Source organism: Pseudorca crassidens, chromosome 17 (genome assembly GCF_039906515.1).
Source record: "Pseudorca crassidens isolate mPseCra1 chromosome 17, mPseCra1.hap1, whole genome shotgun sequence".
NCBI classification, from domain to species: Eukaryota; Metazoa; Chordata; class Mammalia; order Artiodactyla; family Delphinidae; genus Pseudorca; species Pseudorca crassidens.
Window position 1 is genome coordinate 47,710,972 of NC_090312.1, and position 24,906 is coordinate 47,735,877.

Here is a 24,906-nt window from a genome sequence, read left to right on the forward strand (position 1 = left end):
CTTCCTTCTCTGGTGAAAACGACTGCTCTCTAATTCTGCCACATATCTTTCACCCTGGAATTTCCCGTCACATTCTCCTGGTCCTTTTTTCTGGATCCCACATCTTTCTCTTTCTTGTCTTGCTCTCATGTTTCGTTGGAGCACATCCTCTAGTAACTTTCCCTTAAAAAAAAAAAAAAGGTGGATGGATGGATGGAAAATAAATGTTTTCATCCTTGTATATGTGAAAATGTTTTTATTCTACTCTTACTCTTGATGGATAGTTTGACTATAGGATTCTAGGTTGGAAGTTATTGTCTTACAAAACTTGAAATTTCACTGTAGTGTTTTAGCATAAAAGTGTTATTGTTGAGAAACCCAATGCCATTCTAATTCTCATCCGTTTATTCCTGCTCCTTCCATCTGAAAACTTTTAGAATCTTCTCTTTATTCTTAGTGTTCTGATCTTTTTAATGGTGTGCTTTAACATAGGTCCTTTTTCAGTCACTGTGGGTAGCTGGTGGGTCCTTTAAATATGAACATCTTTGTCTTTTGGTCCTGGAAGAAATTCTTGAATTATTATTTTGATCATTTCCTCCCTTCTTAATTTTTGTTCTCTTTCTCTAGAATTCTGTTTGTAAACTGACTGGATGAATGAATGAATGAATGGGAAAAGTTTTCTGAGCACTCTTTGTAGCAAAAAGCTTATTAAGGAATGAACCACAGATTATCAGACCATATCTTTAAAGCTAAGTATTTCATTTTAAATTATCAAATTTTAAAACACACTCTTTCATTACAGCTTCCATTTATTGTAAAATGTAACACTGCTACTCTCATTTCAGGCAATACAAAAATACAGGAAGCACTGATTTTCTGTAGGCAGAAATCCCTGATTGAAGTCAGGCATTCCCTATTACTTTTGCTTTAGAATTCATTAAATGCCTAGCATGGACTTGGCATTGTGTATAGTATTTGCACCACACTTTGCAAAATAGCCATTTCAGGTGTAGAAAAGTGTTTGTTTAAGGTAAAAAGATCTTTGCAGTCTTTTTTGGTTGGCATTAAACACCGCATTCTTCCCAGATCTATAAGAAAGAAATGTTTGCAGTCTTACCTGGAATCAAGGGAGGGACTCTCTCAAGGTTACTTTTCAATCTCTGTCTGTAATTATGGACGTCAGGAGAGAAAAAAAAAAGTCAGAAAAATAGGTCCCTAGTAGAGAAGCACTCAACAGGAACTAAACATCTGAACGTTTAGACAGGATTAAACTCTGACAGGGCTTATCAGCCACCCCCACACGACTGAAGTAGTTGCAAGTGAGGTTAGACTGGAGTCCAGATAAGCAAGTGAATCTACACCCCTACCTGACTCACCGGGCTGAGAAGCGCGGAGCCCTAGTAAGTCACCACCGCACGTCCTCAAAGGGCTTTCCGCGCAGGAAATGGCAGCTGCCACACCCACCCCGCTACCTCTGTCTGGTGTTTGGCGACTCCCGGAAGACGCGCCGATGGGACCAGGGGAGATTCCTCCTGGGTGGGAGGGTCCGCTGACTGAGTGTGAAGCTGCGGAGAGGAAATTTCCCCACAAGAAAACCTTTCCAACCTTGTGGGTTGCGGGGAGAGAAGACAAATTGAGCGCCCCTGGCTCACTTCCCCACTCCCAAGCCCCCGCCCGAGCCCCGCCGGTGTGGCACACGTCGTCTGGTCGCCACAAGGCGGAGATCTCGGGCCTGAGGCCGAGGCCGGAGCCTTGCTGGGAGGATCGCGGGCCAGTGGCCCTCATCCCCGCCTCGGCATCCGCCGCTGACGTCGCGTGAGAAGTCTGGGGAGGGAGGAGCTCCGAAAGGCGGGCTCGGGTGGCTGGCAGCGCCTGGGAGGGCCAGGTCGGAGAGAGGAAGCTCCTCCCCTGTGCGCCCCGCCGCCGCAGAGTTGACCAGTCTCTAGAAGAGAAGAGTCCGCTCCGGCTCCGGATAAGCAGCGGCTTGGCGTGCGCTGCGCGGAGAATGGACGGCCTCGTGCCCTAATGTCCGGCAGGCTGTAGGGCCTGCCGACCCGGCTCGCGCAGGGGGTGGAGCCGCGGGAGCGGCTGGCACTTCCGGAATCGATCGGCTGCTTGAGTGCCCGCGCCACCCGCTACCATGAACGAGGAGGCCATCTGCAGCGTCCTGCCCACCATCCCGTACCACAAGCTCGCCGACTTGCGCTACCTGAGCCGCGGCGCGTCCGGCACCGTGTCTTCTGCCCGCCACGCAGACTGGCGCGTTCGGGTGGCCGTGAAACACCTGCACATTCACAGCCCGCTGCTCGACAGGTAGGGCGCCCTGGCGGCTCCACCGCGGAGCCCCGAAATCTGCGTTCCCCACCCCACTGGCTCTAACCCCCGGCAAGCGGGCTCTGAAGCCCAAGCGACGGTGACCACTTGGGATCGGCCGGACACCTCGTCACCTCTAGGCAGCCGTTCAACGCTTGGGCTAACATGGTGGGGAGAGCAGGCTTCTCTGGAGATGCAGCAATCACGCTTCTTTTCACTGCCCTCTCCTTTTTTTCTTACTCCTGGGCCTCCTTTCTCCAGACACCAAAAATCAGCAATCACAGCCCAACTCTAAACGTCCTCTTTATTGAAGTTGGGTTCTGTTTGCTTTGTTTTTCCCTTTTTTTTTTCTTTTTTGAAGTCGAATTCTAGGGCTGCACTGCCCAATAGGTAGCTCTTAGCCATAGGTGGCTATTAACTTTTTTTAAAAGTGGCTATTAGAAAATTTCAAATTGTATATGTGGTTCACATTATATTTTTATTGAACAGCACTGCTGTAGAGTCTGGGACGTTTTGGTTTGGGCTTTTTGTTGTTTTTGGTTTACACATGTAGGCATGAAAGTTTAGATATCAAACTCAATTTAGTTTCTCCTCTTACCGTCACAGGGAAGGAAGCCTGTCTCTAGAGGAAACTTGTATTATTTTTGCTAACAATAAACTGAAATCAGAAAGCTGTTAAATGACCCAAACTTTTGAATGTCTCTCCCATCCTGGACCAAGTTTAGTGCAATGTCCAGATTTCAAGGGAAGGCTAGATTAGTTCCTGTTTCCAGAAAAACCTTTCAACCGTATATATTAACCAGTGAGTCTAGTCACTAGTCTTGTGTATTTTCCTTCCAATAGGAATTTAACTAGGCCCTGCATTCAATTCTTAGTGAGTTAACATCCATGACTGCAACATTCTCCTCTCCTCCCCCTATATCTAAAGTGAAAATACATCATGCTAGATGCCTGATTAGCTAGAGGCTGTCAGTATCCAACAGCAGATAAATTCCTCAGCTTCAGTCCTGCTAATGGTATTGACTTTCATCTGCCTGTGGCTTTTACTTGCTCTCTTGCTATCAGGCTTGGATGGACTAGATCTCACAGTAAGTTTGAGACACCTCTAGAAATTGTTCCCGCTTCTTGTGTACCATAATCCTGATTTAGTGATATACAGGGTATATTTACCCTGGGTCTTGAATTCTGTGGAGCGATTACTGGGAAATTATGTGTATGTAGTCAACTTTGAAGGGTGGTGGTTGATTAGAGAGGGTAGATGTATTTTAGAATCAACTATTAAAATATGTGGAAATCTAGCACTGATGGACTCCTTAGGTATTTTAAAGGAGATTGATCCTCCCATTTTGGATGCTGTTTCTCAAGATTTTAATTTATCTAAGTTTTGTGCCATTTGGGGCCAAGAAATGAAGGGAGTTCCCTCTCGTGCTCATTAACAATTTCATAATCTAAAATTCTTCACTAAATCGGGTAGGAAATTAATTCTGCCGTCAAAGACGCCATAAGGACCAGTGCAACACTCTGGCATTACTGCATCACATTTTTTCTTCCACTTGTTTCCTAGAATGTTAACATTAGCTGTATTTATGTAGTCTGAGCATAGGACTGGGCTCTGCAGTTGACTCACAGGGTGTCTTATGTCCTCACTTATGAAGTGGGAATAACAGATACATGTACTTCTTGGGCTCTGGTGTGGATAATGTTTGCATTGTTCTTTGAGATCACAAAAGAAAACTAAGTTTATGTGCTGTAACATGTTCTTATTTTAGTGATTGGTGAATTATTCTCTGTAACCTGACTTCTGCCCATGAGAGGACCTTCCCCAGCAATCTCCCAACGCCTTATGAATAGGTGAGTCTGATAGGTTGTTCAAATACCTTGTGTAAACAGTGTAACTGTTTTGTAACTGAAATTTGTTATGGGTAATTTTGGTAATATGTCTGTAAAAGCTGTTTTACATTTTTATTTTTTTAATATAAAAACCTAGTTTTAAACTGTGTTGGCTTTTTCTGTTTTCCCACTCATTCTTCCTGAAATCTGACTTCAAGAATTTTTCTTCTCTGATTAAGCAGTGAATGGAAAAAACAAAGGCTTTAGCGTCCCACAATTGCAATTCAAATCTGACTCCAAATCTGCCACTTATTGTTGGCATGACCAATAGAAATTATTAATTTATGTGAGCCTTCGTGCTCTCATATATAAAGTAGGGATAATGAAACCAACTGTAGTAAAGTGGCCAACAAATAATAGGATCACAAGAGAAGGAAGAATGCATCATACTCTTCATGGGAGGGGGAATTAGTACATTAAGTATCAATAAGATATCCCCTAGCATGCCCTCTCTATAATTCTTTCTCAGAGTATCCAGGAACCTTCCCAGCAAAGGTGCTACTCAATAACTGTCTTGTTGACCTACATTTCATGAGGCAAATACAGACCTGTTTCAGCTTAGGAAATATAAATTTAATTAAAGCAGGTCTCACAAACTGGTAAAATGGGTTGCCTCACAGTTGGGATATTAAGTGGCTGAAGAGCAGGGAGAAGAAGAGAAACTCTTTTATGCATTCTTGTAATTCTTGAATTTTGAAACACGTAAGTATATTACCTCTTCAAAACATAGATGACTAAGATGTTTTTGCTTTATTTTGCTTATTGTTTGTTTTTAAAGGAGGCTTCATAGTCTGGTCTGGAATGTCTGTTGCTTTTCTTATTTCGGCAGCCATTCATCAAGAGTTTGGGTGGTTTAAGCACCAACTAATCATCATTGTTTACCTAATAAGCTTCTCCTAGAGACAGTTCTCTTTCTATTACTGCTGCTACCAATACCAAATCGTCCATGGAAAAAAATTGGTGACAAATGCAGTTCCCTTCATATATATGTACACACACACATACGTATACACACACATACATACACACACATATACACATATATATATGTATATACCTCCCTTAGTCAATCAGGTCAATCAGTCAGCCACCAGAGCCTGGGTATTCTATTCAGCTAGTGTTTTTCTTTCTATTTACACTGCAACCTTTATAGTTTCAGACTCTCATTGCTTCACATCTTAACTAGTATTATAATCTTCTAATACCTGGCTTTCAAACTCTACCTCCTTCTGCTGATCCTACACCTTGCTGCCAAGTTAATCATCCTAAAAGTTTGTTCCACTCCTGTCACTCCTGTGCTCAATAACCTGTAGTCACAACTCAGTGACTACCAAATCAAGTGTAAATGCTCTCACCTGGCTTTAAGGCTCTGAGATGAGGCCCTACCCTACCCTATTCACCTTCACTCCCTTTACACACGCTGTTACACATCCTGATTCATATTAAACAATTTGTCATTTTCCAGATATAGCCTGTACTTTAACTTCCTTGAGTTCATTTGATACACATCTATTAGACAAATTCTGTGTGCCAGGTACTGTTCCAGATCCAGAGACACAGATGAAAAAGAAAGGCAAAATCTCTCCCATCTTGGGGAGGGACCACATATCTTGGATGCCCTTTTTCCAGTGGTTGAAATTCTATCCATCCTTAAGGTACTGTTGACATCTCTCTCTAAAGGCTGTAGCAACTCCCTTAGCCCAGATTTACTAGTTCTCTGAGCTCCCTATATTTATTTATTTATTTGCGTGCTTATTTACTTGTTTTTGATGGCGCTTATCATATTCTGCCTTATATTTTAAGTATTTGGTTTTCTTTTTTTGCTTTTCTTATTTTTTAACTTTATTGAGGAATAATTGACAAATATAATCGTATATATTTAAAGTGCAAAACATGATTATTTGCTATACATATACATCATCATGGAATAATTACCAATATCAATATAATTAACACATCCAAAGACATACAAGTGACCAATAGGTATATGAAAAGGTGCTCAACATCACTAATCATTGGAGAAGTGTAAATCAAGACCACAGTGAGTACTTATTTTTCTTAAAAAGATTTCTGGACAGTTTGAGGTCACAGACTATGTGTTTTGTTTTTTGGTTTTTTTAAACTTACTAGTCTCCATAATGCTGAGCACAGTTCTTTATTCATAATAAATGTTCAATATTTATTTGTTTTATGAATGAAAAATCAAATGAACCTGGGATCCAGAGTTAGCCCAGGGATCCATTCTAAGCATTTACCTGTTCTCAGTGTCCTTTTCCTGTGTTCCAGTATATAATTTCTAAGCATTATTGACCCTTATGCAACTATTATCATCTAGTCATTAAAATCTACAACATTTAAGTGTTTTAATATTCAGGATATTTAGAAAATTTTTACATGGTATGCAACCATAAAATTTAATATAATAGTCTAATCAAATTTGATCATTTTAATACAACATAAACTTAATGTAATTAGTTCAAGCACCTATCATTCTAATGTAGACTTTATAAACTTAAACATGGTATTCTTTCCCTTTCCTGAGAAGAGTACAATAATAATCTGTATGTAGCACTTTTTTCTGTCAGTGGCTTATACAGGTATTTTGGTCTCTAAACAGACCTATGGAATATATAGGGTAGATATTATCCCAACTTTAAACACGAAGAAACTAAGAGAAGCTGCATAATTTACATGAGGTCAAAAGCTAATGAATGAAAAAATCCAGGATTAATTAATATTTATGGGCTTGATAATTGTGTATTTTTCCTTACTTTGAAATAATTATACATTTTCTTTCTTTAGTGAAAGAAATGATGTCTTAAGAGAAGCTGAAATTTTACACAAAGCTAGATTTAGTTACAGTCTTCCAATTTTGGGAGTTTGCAATGAGCCTGAATTTTGGGGAATAGTTACTGAATACATGCCAAATGGGTCATTAAATGAACTCCTACATAGGGTAAGTATTATACATTTTCAGTCGTTATAATTCTGTTATTCAACCTATATAGTACTTTCGTTTTACAAATGATCAGATTATTTGGGGATATATAGATGAATCAAAATAAGAATAATGAAAAACTTCACCATTTATGGCTTCTTTTGTGTTGTTAAAACTACTGTGGGGCTTCCCTGGTGGCACAGTGGTTGAGAGTCCGCCTGCGGATGCAGGGGACATGGGTTCGTGCCCCGGTCCGGGAGGATCCCACATGCCGCGGAGCGGCTGGGCCCGTGAGCCATGGCGGCTGAGCCTGCGCGTCGGGAGCCTGTGCTCCGCAACGGGAGAGCCGCAACGGTGAAAGGCCCGGGTACCGCAAAAAAAAAAAAAAAATACTGTGGAGTCAGACCCTGCATTCTAAGTGACCTAGATTATTTTGCTTAGGTTACTGTTCCTGAGGTTTACATTGAATTCGAATATCCACATGTATATATATGTAAGAGAGGAACAGGAGAGAGAAAAGATAAACTCTGCACACCATACAATTTATTGTTAGTTTAAGCCAGATTTCATTTTATGTTAAAGACAATGTAGGGTTCAAATTAAATGTTAATAATACCAGTTCATAAAGTTCTGAATTAATAGACCAAATAAATCTGAGTATCAAATACATGAGCTTTTCCAATAATAGACAATGGCATGAGCCATGTACCTTTTTCCCAAGGTATCAGTTATCTGGCTTTAATTGTGAATCCCATCAGTAAACAAATATGGCCCAGTTGTGGGGGGTGTCCTCATTCTCAAAATATGTGTATCCATCTATTGTTGTTTGCTTGCTCTCATGTTACTAAGATTATCTCTAGCCTGCAGTTTCTGTCAAGAAATATTTTTAAAGAACTCGGTCTCTTTTGTGAGGGGTGCTTTAGTTAAAACTGAGTAGTAACATAATCTGTAAAATCTAGTCACTGAACACTCCTAAATTCTGATACATCACAGTGATCTATAAGCAAACAAGAGAGAATGGGTGCCACTGTCACCACTCATGGAGTGACTTCCTCTTTATTTCGGGATACAACACATTCTGTTTGTGACAGGACCATCTGAAACAAGGGCAGAGTAAAGTAACTAGTGTCAGTGTATAAGATTTGTGTAACCAACACAGCAAGTAAGATACAAATACTAATTAAACACAGTTTCCTTTTGTTAAATGAGTATAAGCATAAATTCTAATGTTGTCTTCCCATACCCCAGCACCACAGTAGATGCTCTGGTACCCAAATTTGGAGCCCATTAGAAATTCTAGAGCCTCCTACAGGGGGATTGCTGACTCCTGGAAGGAATCATAAAATACATAGTGAGCACTCATCTACCTTCCTCTCCATGATCAAAAGCTTCCATATAGCACTATACTGCAGAGAGGCCTTGTTACTTCTTTAAACTATATAATTTTCAGAAAAAGTTACCTTTTTAAAGATTAAAAGATTCAGTTACTCAAGGGGATGGGAATCTGTGTATACAAGAGGAAGTAATGTTGAACATTTGTGTTTTGTGTTTCTTTTGGTGTCCTGTATTATTAGGTCAGGATTTATCTTGAAGCACGTTCCCCCAACCTCACAAAAGATTGATGAAAAAAATCAAAATACTATGTAAAGACAAGTATTTTGAGCCACTCCCCTGCCAAGTTAGTTAATCAATGAACTATAAGCTGACCCATCTGCAGAAAAAAAATTCTTAAGAACAGTGTTGAGCTCAGTGGAAGCATACTTTTTCATATTATTTAGTAAAATGTACCCAGTGGCATGGTCCCTGATGATTCATAGTTGGATATTCCCAAATTATCTAATTTTTCTGAGTATGTTCATTCTCCTGGGAAGCTGTATTAAAACTTTTATGTTCAGAAAACATTTAAGAAAGTTCAGATGACTGTCACTTGTAAGTACCAGGAAATAGAAAACATTACATTTTTAATGTTTCTATGTTATATATACTTAGAAATGAAGATGATTTTTGTCTCCTTCACAAAAGCAAAACTCCCAAATGCTAATTTTTCAAGCTGAAATGCAAGTAAATATATGATTTAAAAATATGAAGTATTAATGCTTAGTAAGTAAATATATTATGGTCATAATTTTAATTGATGCAGTGGTTATCATCGTAATCAAGTATGGTTTTATATTAATAGGAAATTTAAAATATAAATTTTGAATAGAAACAAATTTGTGTGTGTGTGTGTGTGTGTGTGTGTGTGTGTGTGTGTGTGTGTACACATTCATGGGCACAAGTTATTTGATAAGAAGCCATAGAATGGGAAGGTGGGTATGAGTATAAATACATGTCTGGGTATTATACAGATAAAAAATAATTTAAAACTGTCTCAACTGAAGAAAGCCCCCATACCATGTAGTTGCATTACCAGTATAAACTAAAAGGAAATATCAGTACTGTAAAGTCATTATTTTCTCTAATAATTGAGGAAAGTAAGATACAAGGATGTTAAATAACGTCAAATTGATAATATAACAAAATGAGTATTTTTTGCCCTGAATTTAGTTATACCAGATATTTAGTTTAATACTATATTTCCTCATGGAATATTTCATTTTCTAAGTGGAAATAAATTTGGCCACTAATTTTAGTTTTGTTTCTTTCCACATATATGAAGAAAAATGAATATCCTGATGTTCCTTGGCCATTAGGATTTCGTATTCTGCATGAAATTGCACTCAGTGTAAATTACCTGCACAATATGAATCCTCCTCTACTTCATCATGACCTGAAGACTCAGAATATCTTATTGGATAATGAATTTCACGTTAAGGTAGTTACTTTTTTTAAAAAAAAAAAGCTTATCTGCATCCTTGTGTTTAATAGTTTTAAAGACTTTTTAGTTATTTCTTCTATCTTACCAATTTAATACCTCTGCCTTTTCCATAGCCCCTAATTCAGTGCCACTTCTTCCTGCTGCAGTGAGTTAGTTATTCCTAGACTACAGACATTGGTAAAATTATGGTTCAAAATACAGTCATTCTGTTCTTAATTTAAATTGTCGATTATACCTTTGTTAACTTTTCATTTTGAAATTATTATAGATTCATAGATGGTTGCAAAGATAATACAAAGGAGTCCCATGTACCCTTCACCCAATTTCTGCCAGTGGTTACATCACATATAATTATAGTACTATTTCAGGACCAGGAATTTGGCATTGGTACAATGCATGTATATAGTTCTGTATCACTTTATCATGTGTAAATTTGTGTAACCACCACAGCAATCAAGATATAGCACTACTCTGTCACAAGAAAGATATCACTTATGCTACCCCTTTATAGTCATACCTTCTCCCCTCCATCATACCTAACTACTGTCAACCACTAACCTGTCTTCCATCTCTATAATTTTGTCATTTCGAGAATACTATATGAATGGAATCATACAGTGTGTGATATTGTGAGACTGCTTTGTTCACTTAGCATAATGCCTTTGAGATCCATTTAAGTTGTTGCTTGTGTCAACAGTTGGTTCCTTTTTCACTGGTGAATAGTATTCCATGGTATGGGTGTACAAAAGTTGTTTAACCATTCAGCTGTTGAGAGATATTTTGGTTATTTTTAGTCTTTGGCAATTACAATAAAGCTCCTATGAACAGTCCTGTGCAACTTTTTGAACAAACGTAAGTTTTCATTCCTCCTAGATGAATGCCCAAGAGTGTAACTGCTTGGTCATATGGTAAGCATATGTTTAGCTTTTTAAGAAACTACCTAGCTACTTGCCACAGTGGCTGTGCCGTCGTATATTCCACCAGCAATGTATGAAAAACCCAGCTTTTCTGCACCCTCACCAGCATTTGGTATTATCATAGTTTTTTATTCTAGCATTCTAATAGATGTATAGTGATACAGCACCATGGTCTTAATTTTCATTTTCCTATAATGTTGAATATTGTTATTTATTTATTTGCCATCTCTATATCCTTTTCAGTGAAACATCTCTTCATATCTTAAGACCATTTTCTAGTTGGATTCTTTGCTTTTATACTATTGGGTTTTAAGAGTTCTGTATATTTTTTAGATACAAGTCCTTAATCAGATATGTAGTTTGCAAAATTTTTCTGCCAATCCAAAGTTTGTTCTTTTCATCCTTTTAACAGGGTCTTTCACAGAGCAGAAGTTGTAATCTATTTCTTTTATGATCATGCTTTTGCTGTCATGTCTAAGCACTCTTCACGAAGCCACAGGTATTGCAGATTTACTTCTATGTTATCTTCTAAAAGTTCCATAGATTTATGTTTTACATTTAAATCTGTGATCTGTTTTGAATTAATTTTTTGCATAAAGCATAAGATTTAGATACCTAAAGGCACCAGAGCAGTAGTGATTTCAGTTACCCTATATGTAACTGAAGACAGCAAATAAAAAGTAGTTGCTGAGAAATTAATACTAAATGTAACTCACTTTATTTTTACATAGTATTTTGCTACACTTCAAATAATGTACATAATTGAAGATTATTATAAGTATCCAAAAATGTTCAAATAAGTAATAAGGAAGTTGGAACAATAGAAAAATAAATATAAAAAGTGTGAGAAAAGTTAAGTGAAAAAATAAACCTTTATTGAAGGCACTCCCTCTGCCTAGAATAAAATGGAAGGAAAAGGAAGAGAGAAGCAAGCTGCTGCCTCAATACTACTTAAAAAAAAGAGACAAATCTATTCCATCAGTTATAGAACCATACAGGTAGAAGTGACCTATTCTAGTCCCCTAATCAGCTGGTCCTCTGAATCCTCACTACAACAATCCCTCATCTCCCAAGGCAGTTACCCTGTGACAAGAGAGTGTTTAAGCTCCGTAACTGAATGACTGTGACATTTTTTTATACGATCAGTCAAAACTCCTTCTCTGTTGCTTCCACTCATCGGTCCTAGTGATAAAGTGAGTTCAAAGTCCAATTTTATTTCCACCTGACAGTCCTTCTGAGATTTGAAGTTAGCTATAATCCCCTTACTTCTCACGTACACTTTTCCCTTATACACATCTTTAGTTTCTTCAGCCAATTTCCTTATTACATAGGTTTTAATCCCAGGTGCTATCTAGATGCATCTGTGTTTAAATCTCTCTTAAATTTTGATCCTCAAAACGAATCCAAATACCCATATATACCTAACACAAGTTTGTGTGGCCAATACATTAGTGAGGTCAAACAAACCAAAATGTCAGAGTTTGGAGCAGAGAAAGGTTTATTGCAGGGCCAAGGAAGGAGAAGAGGTAGCTCATGCTGAAAAAACCCTAACTACCCAAAGGGTTTCAGCAAAGCATTTTTAAAGGCAAGGTGAGGAAGGGACACACCTTGGGTATGTGGTCAGCTCTTGCACAAATTCTCTGATTGGTTGATGGTGGTCAATCCTTAGGTGCTAGAAGGTCTGGGGATTACGTGCCCATGATCATCAAGTAGTTAATTTCTTCCATTTGTTGGTGGTTTTAGCATCTGAAAAACTCAGGAAATATGCATCAGATACTATTATCTAGGTACTTTAGAGAGGAGCTAAAGCAGTAGATATGTGGAGGGAGGTCTGTCCCAGGAAGGCCTCATAGGGTCCTGGTCAGTTACACCCTTGATGTGGTGTGATAAATGTAGAATCGTCCTTAAATACTTTACTTCGTATTCATAGTTCCTTACTAATTCGTCTTTTGGGGGGCAGTCCTATAACAACATTCAAGTTGGGCTCAGTGTCAACAAAAAACACTGAGAGGTTTTCTTTCTTTCTTTTTTTTTAATGTATTGTTACTTAAGTCATGTCTCCTTGTCATGTACTTCACAGGATATTTTCTGGACATCATCAAAGTTTATCTTGTTAGATTTGGGTGATAACTTCAGCTCTTAAGACCTTTTTGAATGTTTTTTCTGTAGCCCAAGGATTTTTAACTTTGTCCTCCAGCTTTGTGTCATCTTCAAATTTAATTAGCTGCTTTTTTGTATCTTCAAGTCATGATTAACTATTAAGCAGTACAGAGCTCAAATCAGAGCTACACAACATGGTCTGAAAACCTCCTTTCAAGTCAATATCAATCCTTTTATTAATTAGGGCTTTTGGAGAATAAGCATTCATTTTGTTTGGAATACTCCTAAAAGAGCTGTTATACAGCCCATATTTCTCCATTTTTTTCCATTAGAATATTACAAAAGTCCTTGCTTGACTGCTTTCCCAGGTGTCCTTGTTACCAAGTCCAAGTTCATACTGCTCACTGTAGGACAGGGCCAGTAAATCAACAGATGAGGTGTTGGGGCAAGGAATAGCAACTTTATTCAGAAAGCCGGTAGACCAAGAAGATGGTGGACTAGTGTCCCAAAGAACCACCTTACCCCAGCTAGAATTCAGACTAAAAGGGGAGAGGGTGTGGTTGCTTGTTGCAAATTTCTTGGACTCCTTTGTTCTTGCAGCAGTCCATGTAGGTCAGATCTTGATGTTCCTGTAAACGTCCAACAAGACAAATGTAATTGTCTGTTCTGTAACTTTTTATCTCTGTATGAATAGAAAAGTGTTATACCCTTAAAGGTCAGAGCCTTGAGAATGGGCTGTCTTGTATATTTCAGGCTATAGGCAACATTCTTAACTTGTAGCAAAAGCAATAGAATACGAAGGTTACAGTAAAAGAAACAGATCCAATATGGAGTCAGATTTATTCTTCCTTGTTACATACTCATGACTTACTCCCTTTCCTTTTCTTCCTCATTATCAGAGTGGCTTTCCCTGACAACCCGCCTAGTTCCTCTGTATCCTCATACCTTGATTAATGCTTCTCCATAGTATTTTTCACCATCTTACAAAACATTTTTTATTAATATGTTTATTGACCGTCTTCCCCAATTATAATATAATAAGCTTCACAAAGACTAAAATGTAGTCTGTTTTATTCACTGCCACCTGCTTAGCATATGCCGTATAGAAGCATTCAATAAGTAGTTGTTGAATGAACAAATGAATGAATTCCAGATCTTCTATATATACCCGATAGGTCTGATAATTTAATAGTCAAGGATATTATTAAAGTACCTCAGAATGTTTTATAATATACAAACTGTTTTAACATTTACTCTTTGACAGTAGTCCTACTGACAAAAAAGGAAATGAAGTCTGTCATTCCTTTATTAAGTATTTGTGGAGCAACAGTGTTGTGCTAGACATCCCAAGTACTTGGGATATGTCGCATGAGGTCTGAAATTGATCACTGGGCTAATATAATTTTTCATTAGTTCTTTCTGGCTCTTTTATCAATTACTCATAAAGTAACCCTTTCATTACATTTTTAAACCTGGGATTAAGGGTAGTCTCTGCCAATATATAGATTTGCAAAATCAATATTATTTTCCCTTCTTAAAAATCAGAATGACATTTGCTTTTCTCGTATCCTGTAATACCTCTCCATCACCATGGAGGTATTCGCGAGTATTCTAACTAAACCTGAAGTATATGTAAAATGACCTGAGATTTGTCCTTTATAAACTTTTCAACCTCCTTGGACTTTATTTTCTTCATCTCAGTCCAGAAACTATTCTTGATACAGAAAACAGAAGCAAAGTAATAGGTGATGATGATCCCTACTTTCTCTTTTTCATTGATCAGTAGGGTAGCCATGGTCTTTCTTTGAAATAAATAGAATTTAAAATAGTTTGGCTTTGTGTTTTTTTTTTAACTTTTATTAGCTTTAACACATACAAAACTGTGACCTTTCTAATACTATTCTTATAAATTATGATACTCTTTTATATGCATCCTGTGTGTCTCTACTTTTTATTTTATAAATGTCCCTTAAAAGTCACAGTTTACCAGTGACTCATGAAAAAGTAACAGTTACCTGATCTACCTATCTTCTTGGAAGGGCCTTTAAATGAAGTGCAAAAAATCTTTTAAAATACTTAATGAAATTAAATGGAAACACACCTTGCTACAGTTTTTTGAAGTAAATTTTTATACTGGAATGCTAACCAGAAACATAGTATCTAAAAGAAAAACATATACTACCAATTAAGATCAACCAGGACTTTTCTACTTTAAAAAGAATACATTCAATTTGTTTATCTGCTGGTCAGTATCAATTAGTGCACCTTAAATACAAATGAACCTGTGGTAGGCTTATTTGAAATAAATGTTTATATGTACCATGTTTGATTTCTCAGCTATTCTGTCCATCATGTGTGGAACTTCTAAGAATACTTAAAGTTATTCCTCATAGCTTCTTACTGATAACTTTATAAATTTACAGACATGGATAGTATTATATAAATGAAAATAGCTATTCTGGTAGGGTAATAAGATTATGGATGATTTTTATGAATAGTGTGTTTTAATTTCCTCTAGTTTTTTAATCTTTTTTTAAATTGAAGTATAGTTGATTTACAATATTATGTTAGTTTCAGGTGTACAGCAAAGTGATTCAGTTTTATATATTTTTCAGATTATTTTCCTTTATAGGTTATTTTGAGATACTAAATATAGTTTCCTGTGCTAATACAGTAAATTCTTGTTGCTTTTATCATCTTTTTTAGCTAAAAAGAACCTTTACCTTTGAAATGCATGTTAAGATCTTGTATAGAATAGAAAAGTTCCTATCCTCTGTCTTCATTGCTGAATGATACCAGGACCCTCAAGAAATCATGGAACTTGTATTCCTCTCATCATATTCTTCACTTTTTTTTCTTCTCTGGAAGATCCAGATTTAATGAATCGTGTCTTTGGTATATGGTGTTTGCAATAGAGAAGGGGGACAAATATGGTTCCATGTGAAAGCCAAACTAAATTAGCTGATAAAGGGAATTCTGATTAAGTTTTCTAGGTGAGATTTAAGAACATAGATGAAGACCTTAGGTGAAGTGAAAGGAGCACATAAGGAAGCAAGCTCAGAATACATTTTCTCCAGCACTGTATTCAAACCAGTATTTAGCCCAGTAGTTTGCAATTTGTGGGTCAGGTATAAGATGGACCACATCCCAGTTTTTGTTTTTTTTTTAACATTTCTCACTGTGGCACAGAAGTAAACTTTGCTTCTCATAGTAATGCTTATTATCCTAGCAGATGTGCAGCTGGAGTACTTTTTTTGCTTTTAGAGAATGAGTGGGAGGAATAAGAGTTTGTAGTGGCAAGTAGAAGTAAGTAGGATATTCGCTTCCCCAGAGTCTTAATACCACCTCAAAGTGTATTAAAGGCCCTGAAACTATGTACTGTGCTTATTAGTATTGTATGAATGAGAGCAATCTTTAGAGGCTTATTCCCATGTACAAAACATTAATAATACTAACACACAGGGGTCATTTACTATGTGTCAGATACTGTTCTGAGTGCTTCACTTAGAATAACTAGTTTAATATCCTCAGTACAACCCTGTGTTATGTTATTATCCCCAGTTTAAAGATGGGTAATCTGAGGCACAGAGAAATTAGAAAACTTGTCCAAGGTTGCACAGCTAATTAAGGGGTAGAAGTGGAATGTAAATCTAAGTAATCAAGGCTCTAGAACCCATGTTCCAGAACACATATTATATTGCCTTTAGAAATCAATCCAGCTTATCTTCATGTAGTGGCACCATGTTTCCTCTTGGTCTTTTCTAATTATTTTTCTTAGACTTACCCTTTTATTATGATACTGTATGAAAGATTCATATAGGCTACCCCCTCCCTTTTTGGAGTGGGGCCATAATTTTTTTTAATCTCAAATTCATCTAAACACTAAATAACTTATTTCTTCTCTTAAAGCTAGTGAACATTTTAAGAGTTAAATGATTGAACCACAAATGGTGTGCTGGATAGAGCTCATTCCACTCTGTTGACTCCTAAATTGTGCCTTGTGAAGACCTAAGTGATTTAAATTAAATGTCTTCAGAGTTTTCCTATACTCTTTTGTTCACTAAATATTGTTTCTGTTCTTACATTTTTGTCTCCCTTTTAAAAAAAAACATTGGAACGTTTCAGATACTTAGTTATAAGATATTGTGTATTGATAGTATCTGCACAAAATTTACAAGTGAAGTAAAACTGTAAAGGACATATCAAAAGTACAGAATGTTTGTCAGTGATAATGCTTTAGGCAGTCCTTGTCATGGACATAAATATGTTTTATATGCTAATTATACTATTGTTAACAGATATTCTTTTAGTGGTAGGCATAAATCATATAATAATGAGTTATACTATATTGGAATTTTACTTATTTCAAACTTTAAGGATACTATTTTTAGCACATTATAAATAAGAACATATAAACCTGAGTTGTAAACAATACCCAGTGACAATCGTATTAGATGTGACTAGTTTAGCAGTTTTGTGAGGTATAGGTAAATTTTGAAAGCACATGATATAAAGCTACTTGTCACAAAAAGTGCAGTGTATATACTCATTCAGAATAAAAGGCAAAAATACTCCTGTTTAAGTTTTCAAAACTTAGTCTCTTTTAAAATTTGTAATATTATGCTGAACTTCAAGTCAGTTTATATTGCTTTTAGAGTTGTTGGGTTCAGCACTATGGAATCCAATTTGTTAAGAAACTAATAGACTATTATAGAAATAAAATATTAATACATATAGCATTTACTCTGGTCTCATGTCTAAATATAATAAATATAAACAAAAACAATTCTTGAATTTTTTTAAAGAGAAAATTTAAAAACTCAATTACTCTTTTCCCTTCCAGATTGCAGATCTTGGCTTATCAAAATGGCGCATGATGTCCTTCTCACAATCACGAAGTAGTAAATCTGCACCAGAAGGAGGGACAATTATCTATATGCCACCTGAAAACTACGAACCTGGACAAAAATCAAGGGCTACTATCAAGCATGATATATACAGGTACAGCATGTTACTTTTGCTCAGAGTTAACCTTGTCTAAAAAACAAGATTAATCAATCCGAATTTTGAAGCTACATTTTAAAAGTATGATTTTTATGCTTCTCTCATAAGTGTGGTGAAAATAAATTAGAGACAGTGGTTAATGTTTTTCATATTAAAGATGCCTTGCTTTGGGAGTTCCCTGGTGGCCTAGTGGTTAGGATCCCGGTTTTCACTGCCGTGGCCCAGGTTCAGTCCCTGGTCAGGGAACTGAGATCCCACAAGCTGTGTGGTGCAGCCAAAAAAAAAAAAATTAAAAATTAAAAATGTGAAAATAAAGATGCCTTACTTTTTTTTTTTTAATATTTATTTACTTATTTATTTGGTTGCGGCGGTGGGCTCCTTAGTTGCGGCACGTGGGCTCCTGGGTTGCAGCATGCAGGCTCCTCAGTTGCAGAATGCATGTGGGATCTGGTTCTCTGACCAGGGATCAAACTCGTACCCCCTGCATTGGGAGCATGGAGTCTTAACCACTGCGCCACCAGGGAAGTCCTGATGCCTCGCCTTAAGCTACTTTTACATCCTTAAAAATTATTAAAGCATATCTTGTTGTCCTATCAATTTATAATATTCAAGGGTTTTTATCATATGTGACCTTGATAGGAGGAGGGAAACAGTGCAGTTAACATTTAACACTACCAAAAGAGACAGTACTTACACCAGAAAAAGAGTCAATAGAATAGGGCTACATGAGACAGCCTTTTTTATTGCTCTTTATTTTGTGTGAATAATAGAATCATGTAATTAAAGGGCATAGCTTATCTAGGTGTTAAAGAATCATCCACAAGTTATCCTTGCCTATAACTTCAAGTTCTTATTACAGTAATTTCCTAATTTTTCAAATTGAATTAATTCCCTTTCAAAACAAAACTGTATATGAATATTCATCATCTTGGTTCTATATAGTGATTCTTTAAGCAGCATTTCACTACATTATTACTTTAAAAAATGGTATCTCACAGTCAGCTTTTAAAATCAGTACCATTTTAGTTTATTATGAATAGTTTATAAAGTACTATATGTATATTTTTATCTTAAAGAGCTATGCAGTTATCACATGGGAAGTCTTATCTAGAAAACAGCCTTTTGAAGGTAAGTGTACTTTGACTTCCTTATTCTAGGTGACATCATATTGGTAAGTCATACTCAGAACTATCTGAATAAAGATCACTTATTTTAAATCTGCCTAACAGTCATTTTGTGGAAAACACACTAGAAAAACAACAATTTGTCATTGTGAATCCACTGTATGATGGAAAGTACTGGATTAAGGATCAGAAAAATGTGTAGATTCTTCTTGTTCTGATAGTAATTAACTCTATTATAAGCCACTAAATCTCTTAAGTCCTCATTTTTTTATCTGCAAAATAAGAATTTTGAATTCTTATTTCTAAGATTCATTCCAGCTATAAAATCATTTGTATGAAAATTTCAGTAGTGCTTCTTCTAAAGACCAGCAAATACTGAAGAATACTTTTAAAATTTTCTGATAATATTGTCTCTTTCTTTATTTTGAGATTCATTTAGGTCAGTTTGCTGTGTAACAACCTCAGAATCTCAGTAGTTTACAAACTAAATATTTATTTTTCATTCACGTTGGGTTATTAGTTGCTATGGCCCTTCTTGGCTCTGCTAGGTTCTGCTCAGCTCTGCTGAGCTCTGTTTTACTCTGCTCTCTTAATACTCCATTGGCCAAATCAAATCACATGGCCAAGCCCAGAATTAAAGAGGTGAAGATATAAACTCCTCCCACGAGAGGCAGCAAGTCTGGCAATAGCTGGGATCTAAACATTCCTTTGACAGAAAGGGAAGTAATGAATTATTCCTAAGATTTTAAGATTCCCTCATGTTCATTTGGTTGGCTTTAGAATGTATTTAATATATTAAATCATAATATATTTCTAATGAATGAAATATATTTGTTTTGACAGAAGTCACCAATCCTTTGCAGATTATGTATAGTGTGTCACAAGGACATCGACCTGACACTAATGAAGAAAGTTTGCCATTTGATATACCTCATCGAGCACTTATGATCTCTCTAATAGAAAGTGGATGGGCACAAAATCCAGATGAAAGACCGTCTTTCTTAAGTTAGTGTACAGTTTTAATCTGGGCCTTTTGAATTACAAAAATAATAAATACGCTGTAAATAAAATATTCCTTGAACAACTACGAAAGTTAGCTGACAAGCTCAAAGTTTTTTTTTTTCTAATTCAAAGTTGTTTTTATTTTATGAGATGAGATTGAAGTGGTAAGGAGAGGCTGTTGACTATTATCATAAAAAGGTTAGAAATTTATTCCAAGTACAATGGAAAGCCATTAAAGTGAGTTTTTCAGGGAAATAACATGATTAAATTTAAGTTTAGGAGATATCACTCACTGCTATGTATAAAATTGATTGGAGAAGGGCAAGAGTAGAATTTCCAGACCAATCCTGGAGATCGAAAAATCAGATAGAATTAAGATTTATTTCAGAAGTAGAATGAATCATCACCTAAATGTAAACATAGAAGAAAATCTTCATGATCTTGGGTTAAGCAAAGAGCTCTTATATATGACATCAGAAACAAGACCTATTAAAAAAATTCTTTGATAATTGAACTTCAAAAAAATTGAAAAATTTTACACTTCAGAAGATGCTATAGAAAATGAAAAGACAAGCTGTAGACTGGGAATCATCTTTCCAACTAAAAAAAGAAAACCAAATATATTTTCCATTCAAAACTTATGTCTAGTGCTCATCAGCATTGTATTTTAAAAAAATCAAAAGTTGCTATAATAATGGATTAACATCTTATCTCTTATCTCCCAGAACCATGTAATAGGGTGTGTGTGTGTGTGTGTGTGTGTGTGTGTGTGTGTGTATGTGTATATATATGTACATATATGTGTGTATGTATTGGCTTGGCCAAAAAGTTTGTTTGGCTTCTTCTATAAGATCTTACAAAAACCTGTACGAACTTTTTGGCCATCCCAATACATATCTCCTTTGTCCCCAGTGCCACTTCCAAACTATAATTTCTTCTCCATTCCCTAAAGACTCTAGCTCTTCTGAAGATCATGCCATTAGGCAGTACTTCTCTACAAACTTCCTGGTTTTTCCCTATTGTTCATTGCAGAACAATGGCTTTTGGCTTACTTACTTCTACATCCTGCATTGATCAGTGCTGCTGAATATTTGAGAGGAGTGCTCTGCGGATCTCTGGAGTTCTCTGTGTACTTCTCCTCTTTGGTGCTCTGTCCTATAAACTCTATCTGCCTCCGTCTACCCTAACTCCCAGCCCTGTCTCTTCAACTCTGAGCTTCCTCTGGGCCCCGCCTTACTTCTCTACCCTGTAGTATAGCTGGAAACTCTCCCAAGGCAGTTAGCTTGGGTAGTCAGGCTGTCATAAGGCTGACCTCAGTTGTTTCCTATCACTTAGAGATCACTGTCCTTTGTTGCCTGATATCTAGTGTCTTGAAAACCACTGTTTCATGCATTTTGTCTGGCTAATGGTTGCTTAAGGCAGGAGGGTGAATTGGTCCTTGTTTCTTCATCTTGGCCAGAAATGGAATTCATTGGTTTCTCTTTAAATTAATGGCTAAAACTAGGCACTAAACTCTACTTAGCAATTCTGTTATGTTTCTCAAATACATCTACTATTCCATTCTCATATATCACCTGTTCTTAAGTTGTGGTGCAGGGACCTCTGGAGGTGGGGTTGGTTCCTGAGACTTTTCTAAGTGGTTCACAAAATCAAAACTTTTCAAAATAATAAATATTAAGGTATTATTTTCCCTTTTTACGCTCATCCTCTGGAAAAATCTTTCCAGAGACTAAATTAAGTATGATGATATTGCTCCAACGGATAATGGAATGTGTTTTCATATACTCTGATGTGTTAAAATTTTCTGTTTTAATCTAATGTAGTAAATATCAATAGATATGACCAACATATACAAAAGCTCTTAATAATTTTGAAGAGTTCTGAGACCCAAAAGTTTGCGAATTACAGACTTAGATGATCATCTTGTACTACTGTAGGAGATGCGTAAGTCCCATACTTCATGTTTCCAAAGTGAAGATGAAATTCCATTTCAATCCCTAAGAAGGAAAGCATGGGAGGAACATTTCTAGTCCTATCTGCCCCTCAGCACTCCTCCTCCTCATTTGTTAGTTTTAGAGAAAAAGCAAGCGTACTTATCTAGTCCCTTCTCAGTTTTCTCCTCCTTTTAGAAGTAAGCTTGTCTAAAGGATGCACACATTTTATGCTTCCCCATATGGAAGCAGGTGAGGCCTGTAGCTGAGTGAGTAAAACTGTCAACTGAAGGGACAAAGTGTTACTAAGCCCATATGCTACAGATCTAAAAAGAGACAGATTCCAATTAGCTTTATCAGTAACAAAGGTGATGTTTTGATCATCATCTCTCATTATTGTGTGGCTTTTCTTAATAGATTCTGAACTTAGGAAGACAAGACAGGGGTAATGCATATTGTACCTTATCTTCCCTTCTTAAACCTCCTACACCCTATGTTCTGTATTTCTTTTGAGCATTGAGAAAGTAGAAACCATGAGAGAGAACTCCCTCGTAGTTCCACTACCAGATCTATAAACTTAGTTGTACTTGACGTGTCTTTCCTGCTTTATCTCTTTTACAGTGGGAAAAAAGTGTTCTTATACAATTGTAAACAGTATTACTTGTGCTCTGGATGCCATTCCCTTACTCTCTCCAGCATTCTGTTCTTTATATTCTCTCTCTGCTCTTGCATTGCCAATCTCTGCCTGTCTACTGGATCGTTCATCTGTCATACAGATCTATGCTATTATTATATCCTGTCTTTATATAGGAAAAAAATTCTTGACCCCATATCGTCCTTCAGCTACCACCTCATTTTTCTACTCCCATTTAGATCTAAACACCTTGTAGGAATTGTCCATACTTATTGTCTCTACTTCTTTACCTCTAATTCAATTTTTAACAAACTTCCATCAGTCTTCTGTTTTCATATCTCCACTAAAGCTGCATTTGTTCAAGTTACCAAGGATGGCAATTTTGGAAAATACTGCTTATCTTAAATTGGCCTCTCAGCAGATTAGATATGGCTGACTCTTCCTTCCTTGAAACGTTCCCTCTGATACCTTCCAAGACACAAGAGACCATACTCCCTATTATCCTCTCTTCCTCTACCTCTTTTTTTCTTCCTCTGCTCAATTTCTAACTGTTGGAATGCCTCAGAGCTCTAATATGGGTCCTTTACTGTTTGCCATCTGTACTTTCCCCCTAGATGATCCAGACCAGATCATGGCTTTTATACCATGTATATGTTAGTGATGCTCAGTTTTATATCTAGAGCCCTGGCCTCTCCATTAAGCAACAGGTCCATATATTATTGTAGTAATAGTGGTAATTATGATTGTTTCTACTCATTGGCTATTATGAATCATGCTGCTATGACTGTTCATGTGCAAGTCTGTGTGTGAACATATATGTTTTCATTTCTCTCAGGTAACTACCTGAGTGGAATTGCTTGGTTGTATGGTTGTATGGGGACTAGTGCCTGTGTTCTGGTGGATGAGGCTGGATCTTGTCTTTCTGGTGGGCAGGTCCACGTCCGGTGGTGTGTTTTGGGGTGTCTGTGGACTCATTATTATTTGAGGCAGCCTCTGTGCTAATGGGTGGGGTTGTGTTCGTGTCTTGCTAGTTGTTTGGCATAGAATGTCCAGCACTGTAGCTTGGTAGTCATTGAGTGAAGCTGGGTGCTGGTGTTCAGATGGAGATCTCTGGGAGATTTTTGCCATGTGATATTATGTGGAGCTGGGAGGTCTCTTGTGGACCAGTGTCCTGAAGTTGGCTCTCCCACCTCAGAGGCACAGCACTGACTCCTGGCTGCAGCACCAAGAGCCTTTCATCCACACGGCTCACAAGAAAAGGGAGAAAAATTAGAAAGAAAGAATTAGTAGCAGTACAAAAAAAGGAGGGAGGGAGGGAGGAAGGAAGGAAGAAAGGAAGAAAAAAGAAAGAAGATAAAAATGAAATAAAATAAGATAAAATATAATAAAGTTATTAAAATAAAAAAAATTATTAAGAGAGAAAAAAACGGACGGATAGAACCCTAGGAGAAATGGTGGAAGCAAAGCTATACAGACAAAATCTCACACAGAAGCATACACATACACACTCACAAAAAGAGGAAAAGTGGAAAAAATCATAAATCATGCTCTCAAAGTCCACCTCCTGAATTTGGGATGATTGGTTGTCTAAAGGAGGGAAGGAAGGAAACAAAGAATGAAGATAAAGTAAAATAAAATAAAGTTATTAAAATAAAAAGTAATTATTAAGAATAAAATTTAAAAAAAAAAACAGACGGATAGAACCCTAGGGCAAATGGTGGAAGCAAAGCTATACAGGCAAAATCTCACAGAGAAGCATACACATACACACTCAGAAAAAGAGGTAAAGGGGAAAAAATGATAAATCTTGCTCTCAAAGTCCACCTCCTCAATTTGGGATGATTCGTTGTCTATTCATGTATTCCACAGATGCAGGGTACATCAAGTTGATTGTGGAGCTTTAATCCGCTGCTTCTGAGGCTGCTGGGAGAGATATCCCTTTCTCTTCTTTGTTCTCACAGCTCCCAGGGGCTCAGGTTTGGATTTGGCCCCGCCTCTACATGTAGGTCGCCGGAGGGCATCTGTTCTTCGCTCAGACAGGACGGGGTTAAAGGAGGAGCTGATTCGGGGGCTCTGGCTCTCTCAGGCCGGGGGGAGGGAGGGGCACTGAGGGCAGGGCGAGCCTGTGGCGCCACAGGCCGACGTGACGTTGCACCAGCCTGAGGCGCGCCGTGCGTTCTCCCGGGAAGTTGTCCCTGGATCCCGGGAACCTGGCAGTGGCGGGCTGCACAGGCTCCCCGGAAGAGGGGTGTGGAT

The 24,906-nt window shown here is 37.2% G+C and overlaps 1 protein-coding gene across 5 annotated transcripts; it reads left to right on the forward strand.

Annotated features, from left to right (window-relative positions):
• Positions 1 to 1,904: 1,904 nt before the first annotated feature.
• Positions 1,905 to 24,713, forward strand: LOC137210193 (receptor-interacting serine/threonine-protein kinase 2-like). 5 transcript variants are annotated; one of them, XM_067711820.1, is made up of 8 exons: positions 2,152 to 2,292; positions 4,062 to 4,143; positions 5,717 to 5,837; positions 6,985 to 7,138; positions 9,780 to 9,935; positions 17,799 to 17,956; positions 19,038 to 19,087; positions 19,927 to 22,335. In XM_067711820.1, exons 3-8 carry the CDS (start codon positions 5,743 to 5,745, stop codon positions 20,091 to 20,093), a joined length of 780 nt encoding a protein of 259 aa, XP_067567921.1. In that variant the 5' UTR covers positions 2,152 to 2,292; positions 4,062 to 4,143; positions 5,717 to 5,742; the 3' UTR covers positions 20,094 to 22,335. The 5 variants fall into 5 exon arrangements, with proteins under 5 accessions (XP_067567923.1, XP_067567924.1, XP_067567920.1 ...); XM_067711821.1 differs by lacking the exon at positions 5,717 to 5,837 and having other exon boundaries at positions 19,927 to 22,334; XM_067711822.1 differs by lacking the exons at positions 4,062 to 4,143; positions 5,717 to 5,837; positions 19,927 to 22,335 and adding an exon at positions 24,520 to 24,713 and having other exon boundaries at positions 1,905 to 2,292; positions 19,036 to 19,087.
• Positions 24,714 to 24,906: the final 193 nt, after the last annotated feature.

What these genes read in the sequence shown, in the direction of transcription:
- LOC137210193 (XM_067711819.1), top strand. Translation starts at nt 2,120, where the DNA reads ATGAACGAGGAGGCCATCTGCAGCGTCCTGCCCACCATCCCGTACCAC. An exon ending in CACAGCCCGCTGCTCGACAG is followed by an intron (nt 2,293 to 6,984) that starts GTAGGGCGCCCT and finishes TTCTTTCTTTAG; the next exon opens with TGAAAGAAATGATGTCTTAA. An exon ending in TAAATGAACTCCTACATAGG is followed by an intron (nt 7,139 to 9,779) that starts GTAAGTATTATA and finishes ACATATATGAAG; the next exon opens with AAAAATGAATATCCTGATGT.